The sequence below is a fragment of the Tasmannia lanceolata genome, unplaced genomic scaffold (assembly GCF_043159265.1).
Source record: "Tasmannia lanceolata isolate RefF3 unplaced genomic scaffold, GAP_Taslan_0.1 ptg000004l, whole genome shotgun sequence".
Taxonomy (NCBI): domain Eukaryota; kingdom Viridiplantae; phylum Streptophyta; class Magnoliopsida; order Canellales; family Winteraceae; genus Tasmannia; species Tasmannia lanceolata.
Window position 1 is genome coordinate 3,224,023 of NW_027518681.1, and position 8,465 is coordinate 3,232,487.

Sequence of the window (8,465 nt, forward strand, 5' to 3'; positions counted from 1 at the left end):
GCTACAAATATGATAGTGACAATAACAGATGAGTAGAGTGAAATGGTTGGAGTTTGTTGTCACACTCTCCATAAGTAATCATACTTCTCATGATGAGTGGATTCAAGATTGAGGAAGCATGCTCTGTTCATGACTTCATGTATGCTTCATGTGGGATTATTTTGATATATTCCAAGAGATAAGGGCATGTGCATGTTCCTTGGGTGACAGATATACTTGTGACATCACGGGAATTGGAATAGTGAAGGTCAATATGTACAATGGAGTGGTTCGTACTTTGGGTGGTGTGGTGTATGTCCCAAAGATAAAGAAGAATCTAGTATCTCCTTGTTAGTTGGACTCCAGGTGTTGCAGGTATTCAAATACATGCGAAGCTATGAAAATCACATACAATTGTATGATTGCTATGAAAGGAGAGAAGTGTGGCAGATTGTACCGTCTAATTAGGTACACGATGACTAGTGTAAGTTTTTTTTTCGCAATTGGTGTAGAGGCATATTTTTATGTTGCAGACGATGGTGAGGAGATGATAGTTCTTGCGATGGGGAGGATAAATCGAGATCCATCTCCAAGATTGATTGGATGAGTCAACTGGTTGACAGCTACAAATGTCTATTGCCTGAGTTGATCGAGTCATGGGAGTCCGAACCAGGAAGATTCGATGATGTATAGTTGGTACTTGAAAGGCCAATGGTGGTTTGAGGCAACAATGGACTGGTTGCGAGGTCAACAAAAAATCGCCAAGTAGTCGGGAAACAACCAAAGGTGAAATTGTTGGGAGAATCTTTGCTATACACAACCAGTGTGATGGGCGGCTACAGAAAGGAAGCTACCTGAATGGGGGAAAAAGAGAAAGGATTTTTTCTCTTGCTGTAAGGTGAGAGAATCAAGACAAGGGAAAAAGATAGAGGTGTGTTTTCTTCTTGGTTTTTTTCTCTTGGATTACACTTGTGTACACACCTGGTTGAGAAGAAAGGAAAAGGGTTGCAGTTTGTGGGTTTTGAGTTAAACCAATATTGTAATTCATGTAATTTTATTTTCCCATAGTGGAACGTCATGTGTTTGCCTGTGGAAGTAGGTATATTGGCCGAACCACGTAAAATTTCGGTGTGTGCATCGTGTGGCTTATTGTTACGTGCTTGACTATGGCTCCAAATATAAGGCCACATCATCACTAATAATTAGGAAGTGGATTGCCTTGTGTTTATCTTTTCTTATTATGCTAGGATATTAATTAGAAGTTAAGATAGTTGATATGAGTAATTGCTATTTAATAGGGATTTGATAAGGGAGAATTGCTTATTTTGGGGGGATTGCGCCTATTTTCATGGGAGTATCAGGATTGTAAACAGAATTATTTAAATCTTGTAGAAGCATTGAACGGGAATGAAGAAAAATGTTTCTAAACGTGTCTTGTGCACAAAGGAGGATTGATCCTTCCCTCGAAGTGGATCAAGAGGCTGATCTTCCCTCTAAGAAGATCAATCACGTTACGATCCAGACCGGGTTCGTAACAAAGTGGCATAAGAGCAAGGCATGGATGATCTAAGGATCGGACGGTTGGAAGCTGCAGTGTGTTCTCTTGCGATGTGACAAGAGAGAATGATCAAGGAGATGGAGGTGATGTTTTCTGCTATGAATGCTCGGTTCGACGAGATGGCGGCTACGCATACGCGTGGCCATAAGGAAAGCTCCAACGACCAAAATCGTAATGGTGGAGGTAGATCTTATGGACTTTATGTGACATGTGTTTCAGGTTTAATGAACTCTTATCTTCCCAAGTACAAAAAAGAAAAAGAGAAAAAGCCGCAAAAGAAAGGTGTTTATCAGCATTGTCAATTCTGACAAGGTCGTCGTGGGAAAATTTGTTGTTCTTCTCAACCTATTCAACCCCACCGAGAAGATTCTCATCCACGACCATCCGTACGTAAAAATTTCAATCATTTCAAAAAAGCACGGCGATGTTTTGACGTCAGATCGGTCTGAAGATGGAGCTACCTCAACCATTGATGACGACATACTTGACTAATCGCAAGACGAAGAGGTGAAGAAAGGGGGTGCAAAAAAAAAAAAACAAGAGAAGAGGGAAGAATTTTGGAAGATCCACAAGATCTCAGTTCTCACAATGCTTAATCTCCACCCTTGAGGACAAGGGTCTTTTCTAGGGGAAGGAATGCTACGTGCTTGAATATGGCCCCACATATATGGCCACGTCATCACTAATAATTAGGAAGTGGATTGCCTTGTGTTTATCTTTTCTTATTATGCTAGAATATTAATTAGAAGTTAAGATAGTTGATAGGACTAATTGCTATTTAATAGGGATTTGATAAGGGAGTTACCTATTTAATAGGTGATTGCTTATTTTGGGGGGATTGCGCCTATTTTTATGGGAGTATCACGGTTGTAAATAGTATTATTTAAATCTTGTAGAGACATTGAAAGGGAATGAAGAAAATTGTTTCTAAACATGTCTTGTGCACAAAGGAGGATTAATCCTTCCCTCGAAGTGGATCAAGAGGCTGATCTTCCCTCTAAGAAGATCAATCACGTTACGATCCGGGTTGGATTTTGCCTGGTGGATTTCTCAACATATGCAAACGAAGATATGCTTAGAGACGAGTGGCGAGCTTTAGTGGGCTCCATTATAATTTGGAATCTGGCGCGATGCCTAGGAGAGGATGATGCATAGATGAGATTTCAATGTCACTGAAAATCTGTGGACAATGAAATCTAATCCATGGTTTTTAAAGATAATTTCCTTCCAATTTTATTTTATCCAAATCTTGTTATCCTTTTACCAAACAGCAGTTCTATGATAGCAGATATTCCAGGATCCCACTTTATCTACTGTTTGGTAATACCAGCATTGTATGGAAGCGAATATTTGGCACGTGAGCTTTCCAACCACTAAAACGTACTACTCCTGCCCTCTCCAATCCCGTCAGTCCCCACAACCTTACGTGTGACCACAAAAATTCAAAAATAGACGGCTCTTTCCAACCATTATTAGCATCTTGCTTCACATTTCCAAATTGCCACTCTTTCTCCCAAAATTCTAATGACCCACATCCAATGTTCTTATCTAGGCCTATATTTCCAGCCAAAAATTTATCCCATATATGCGAGAAGCTGATGTTTTTTTTTTCCGGTGTAATGAATGTGGGGATGTTAATTTTGAATACAGACATATCGAAACATAATTCTCATATGAACAGTTTTTTAAATATAGATAACTGTATTAAAGGTAGAATTAGAAGATTCCATATGCATATTAGTGCTGGGGTTCGACACGAAAGCAAAGATCCCACATCGGAAAAGTGAATGGATGTGGATGGGCTTATAAGGACTTGCGCACCCTCCCCTTAACGACTAGCTTTTAAGGGCAATTTCTACCCTGGTCCCAATAATTAGAGGGAAGGGGGGGCCGGAAATTAAGGAATCCCTCAAAGATCCGGCCTTGGCCAATCGATCCGCGTTAGCACTCATATGGATAAGAACAAAAGAGGAGACAATTATTTTTCATAGCACATATCACATACAAAAACTTAGCTAATCTCCAAGGACAGATGCTTAGATCTTGAGCAAAATATATTACAATAGAAGAATCACCTTCTACCTCTAACCTACCTTTTTCATCTGGTCCCTAAATACAGATGAAAGTAGAGCTGTCAATACCGAATTCAGGCGTAGAAAATAGAGCAAGTTGGCAGGTCTCAGACCGATAGGGTGATGACTTTGGTCCAATTTGCACATGGGTCTGGCCCATTTACACCCACATTGGAGAGTCTTACAATTCCTACCTATGGGAGCCACCAGAAATGGTAGTCCCATGCATGAATTCAGCACTGAAAAAAGGCTCTCATTCTATGCCACACATTTTCATGTGAATAGGCATTTTGTATACTCCCTTGACACAAGAGGGGTGATTTGAGAGGTTGATTATGAAAGTGATGATTTTTAGTAGATTTTGTACTGGTGATAATTCAATTATTACCTGGTAGAGAGCTGAGTTTGAGATTCTAAGCCCATCTATAATTTCTGACTTGGACTCATCCATAAATAAAATAAAATACGCTTTTGTTTTGGTGTTTTGCTTCACCACAACCTTGAGAAGGAAAAAGAACACCAACTGAACTTTCCTTCCTCTATCTGTTTATCCTTCTTTGTTCCTTTTTCTTCTTCCACCTGATGGAGACATGGTCCAGACAAAGAAAATAAGTTTTTTCAATCAAAACAATGGTGGAGGTTGATAAGGAAACTGCACCACCAATAGTTGTTAACATGTCAAGCAAGAAGCAACAGCTCCTCTCCACTGCCATGGAGAGAACTAGTGACTGGTTTGCTGCTTTTCTCTTCTCTTCTCTTCTTCCCTTTTAATTCAAAGTTTGTTATTGGGTTTTCTCTAAGAGTTTCATATCTGAATTATGTATAAAAGTAGTTGCAGCAATAAAAAGCAAAATCATGTAGATGGTATCTTGAATTTCAACAGGATTTTCTCCCAGGAGATCCCAAGCGACGTCACAGTCCAAGTCGGCGGCACTTCATTCTCTTTGCACAAGGTAAACCAACCTCCTTTTTTTTAATGTGAAGTGCTCTTCCAGTTTCGAGATATTCGAGAGTCGAAAACCCATAGTTTAAACAATCATTCAGGAAAGGAAAGCTCAGCAGTTGAGTTAAATTACATAATTCAGTCATCATTAGAAACAGCAAGAAATGCTTTATGCACTTCCACGCTTTGTTGTATGTACCAGTGAGTGAAAACCAATATCATGATTAGAGTATTTCATATCCTAGTATTTTTATATTGGGTTCAAAAGACTAGAAGGCCCTGTTTGTTTTGGATTTCGAGAACCTATTGTGAGCCCAAAACTGATTATTGGAGTCAAATTTAAATGTAATTTTGAGTCCAATAATCAGCTTTGGACTCAAAATCGGTTCTCAAATCGAAAACAACAGGGCCTTATAATTTTAAGTTATTTGGTTTTTGCATACATCAACAATCTTAACATTAAGGCCCTGTTTGTTTTGGATTATCAGAACCGATTGTCAGTCCCAAACCGATTATTGGACTCAAAATTAAACGTATTTTTTTAGTCTGAAAATCGTTTTGGGACTCACAATCGGTTCCCATAATCCAAAACAAACAGGACCTAAATAATCAAATGACGTTTACTGATGGTCTTCTTCTGTTATCAGAGCTGCATGAACAAGCTTTTATTGAATCTGATTCAATTGATAAATTTCAATACAGTTTCCTTTGGTCACAAAATGTGGATACATAAGGAAGTTAGTCTCAGAAGCGAAAGACGCGAACCTTTCTTTCATTGAAATCCCAGATGTTCCCGGTGGAGCTGAAGCATTTGAATTTGCTGCGAGATTTTGTTATGGAATAAACTTTGAGATCAACACAGAGAACATTGCCATGCTCCGGTGCGCAGCGGAGTACCTAGAAATGACAGAGGAGTACTCGGGTGGGAACCTCATAAGTAGAACAGAGGCTTACTTGAATGAAGTAGCATTAAAGAACCTCTCAGGAGCACTCTCTGTATTGCATTTATCAGAGAATCTCCTTCCAATGGCAGAGAAGGTGAAATTAATCATCAGATGTATAGATGCAATTGCGTATATCACATGTAAAGAAAGTAATTTCTTTTCATGGGGCAAGACTGAGAGTAGCCAAGAGAGAGCGGACTCTTTCGTGTCGCACCCCAAAGCCATTGTAGATTGGTGGGCAGAGGACTTAACTGTTCTGAGAATTGATATGTTCCAACGAGTCCTCATCGCAATGAAAGCCAGAGGGTTCAAACAGTACGCACTTGGACCAGTACTAATGCTCTATGCACAGAAATCTCTTCGAGGTTTGGTGAGAAACAAACCACCCCAACTCAAAAACTTCACTTTTATGCTGTCTGATCTTAAAATTTGGTGCAGGAATTATTCGGAACGGGGAGAAAGAAAATCGAGCCGAAACAAGAACACGAGAAAAGGGTCATGTTGGAAACGATCGTAAGTCTACTTCCAAGAGAGAAGAATGCCATGTCAGTTAGCTTTCTTTCTATGCTTCTCCGGGCAGCGATATATCTCGAGACTACAATTGCTTGCAGGCTCGATTTAGAAAAGCGGATGGGTCTGCAACTTGGACAGGCTGTGTTGGATGATCTGTTGATTCCATCATTTTCCTTCACTGGTGACTCATTGTTTGATGTGGACACAGTCCAGAGGATTTTGATGAACTATTTAGAGAATGAATCAGACAGTAATCGCTCTTTCTTTAACACAAACGATGGTTATATGTCTCCGGAGGATATAGAGAAGGTATGCAAGCTTATGGAGAGCTACCTCGCAGAAATAGCATCAGATCCTAACCTAACAGTTTCAAAGTTCATCGGCCTTGCTGAATTGATCCCAGAACAGGCAAGGGTGATTGAAGATGGCATGTACCGAGCGACAGATATATACTTAAAGGTTCAATTTTCTGAATTTTATATCATTTTTTTCTTTCAACAGATTTTTTGGGAGTTTGTTATATCACATTTTCTTTGAGTCTCACTCTCTCTCACTTTGTTCTCATCATGTTTCTTCTTTTGTTCTCTTGTAATCACTTTTATAATCAGTAAAAAAGCTAATTAGTGAGTTTGAACATCTAAGGTGATTTTTTCGATAACATGTTTATACTGCTATGTGTTAGTACTCAGCATCTTGAAATAATGAAATAGTTTCAAGGCTCCATTTTCATGTGCAGCATCCTGGTTTCTAAGATGGGCATTTTGCATATCAATTTATCCTTCTCATAGTTACATAATTTTTCGAATAGTTGAAAAACATGAAATTTCAGAACTTTTTTATGACCCATTTTAAAATTTAGAAAGTCCTTAATAATTAAAAATTATCTTATTTTTCAAATTAAATGCAATTCATCAAATTTGATGAATAATTTTTAATTTCTCACAAGATTTACACAAATTAAAATTTTCATGAATAATTCATCAAATTCCCATACAATGTGTGTAAATCTTGTGAGAAATTAAAAATTCTTAGAAAAGACATATTAGTGTAAACTGAACTGACATCCTAATCTAGCAAACACATGCAATTAACAATCCTTTCATGCTTTTTGTTGTGTCTTACATAGAAACATAAGTATATATTGTAAATATGCGGGTTATAGATAAAACAAAAAATGCATTTTTTCCAAAAATTTTGCAACTCTTCCCAAATATTTCCCTATGTTTTGAATATTTTCCTAGTCGAATTATTCCCAAACCCGAACTTTGTGACTTTGGTCCTTTTGATTTGATACTCTCGATTTATTTAACAGGCCCATTCATCTCTGACTGATATGGAAAGGAAAAAGGTATGCAGTTTGATGGACTGCCAGAAACTATCACGAGAGGCCTGCGCTCATGCGGCTCAGAATGATAGGCTTCCAGTTCAGACTGTTGTTCAGGTTCTTTACTATGAACAACAACGTCTTCGAGATGCAATGAATGGGACCCTTTCCGGAGCAGAATCTCCTGCACAACCTCAAAAGAAAATTTCACATTCCAACGAATTTACTCGTGCACCAGATGAGATGTCAAAATTACGTAGGGAAAATGAAGATCTGAAACTAGAAATGGTGAGAATGCGAATGCGGTTAAAAGAACTTGAGAAACCAACAGTAAGTACAAGTACTCCATCTGCTGATAAGCCTCCCCTTCCAAAGAAGTCATTTATCAATTCAGTGTCCAAAAAACTTGGACGATTGTACCCCTTCGTGCGTGCCGACGGACTCGGTCCTTCTTATGGAAAGCGCCAGACGAAACCCAGCAAAGATAGGCGGCATTCGATCTCTTGAATTATCTATTGCCTGTGTTAAAAAGATAAAGCTGTAAATTATCACTCTCCACTGTTTCTATGGCAATAGTTGAGGACAACCCACCATTTTCTTTTTACCTATCCATTTCATTTATATAAATATAGCAGTAAATTATCTGTCCATTGTACTCCAGTAAACTTTCACAATAGTAAAATCTGGTGAAGAGAAATGTGTTGCTGTCCTCTGCTGTGTCTTGATGTTCTTGTATATATGCAAGAGGCAAACACCAATTCTGTAATTTTCTTGTTAATAAAATGCTTGCTCCAAATAAAGAATAAGAAATATTTCTGATACTTTTACTTTCCCCTCTATTCTAATGGAAATTTTCGAGTTGTTAAAAGTCAAAGAATATTAAAAAGGAAAAACAAATGAACTGCCCATTGCACAATTAATTGTGAAAGATGATTGATCAAACACAGATCCCGTCTAAAGATGACCAATCAATTTTCAAACATAAAAAATGTGGAAACAAATATGGCTGGATAATGTAAATGAATTCACTCAATTAATTTTGGGCCCTCTGATGGTTCTTTACTGGTTTTGGTTTAAGAGTAATTTTTTATTACCTCTCTGATTTCATTGAATTGTATTGATCATTAGATCT

At 38.1% G+C, this 8,465-nt stretch overlaps 1 protein-coding gene across 1 annotated transcript; it reads left to right on the top strand.

The window, feature by feature from the left end:
- The first annotated feature begins 4,076 nt into the window (after positions 1–4,076).
- LOC143876051 (Phototropic-responsive NPH3 family protein) lies at positions 4,077–8,154 on the top strand. Its single transcript, XM_077377656.1, has 5 exons — positions 4,077–4,340; positions 4,493–4,562; positions 5,255–5,866; positions 5,935–6,468; positions 7,322–8,154. The coding sequence occupies exons 1-5, from the start codon at positions 4,240–4,242 to the stop codon at positions 7,838–7,840; spliced, it is 1,836 nt and encodes a 611-aa protein (XP_077233771.1). The 5' UTR covers positions 4,077–4,239; the 3' UTR covers positions 7,841–8,154.
- Positions 8,155–8,465: the final 311 nt, after the last annotated feature.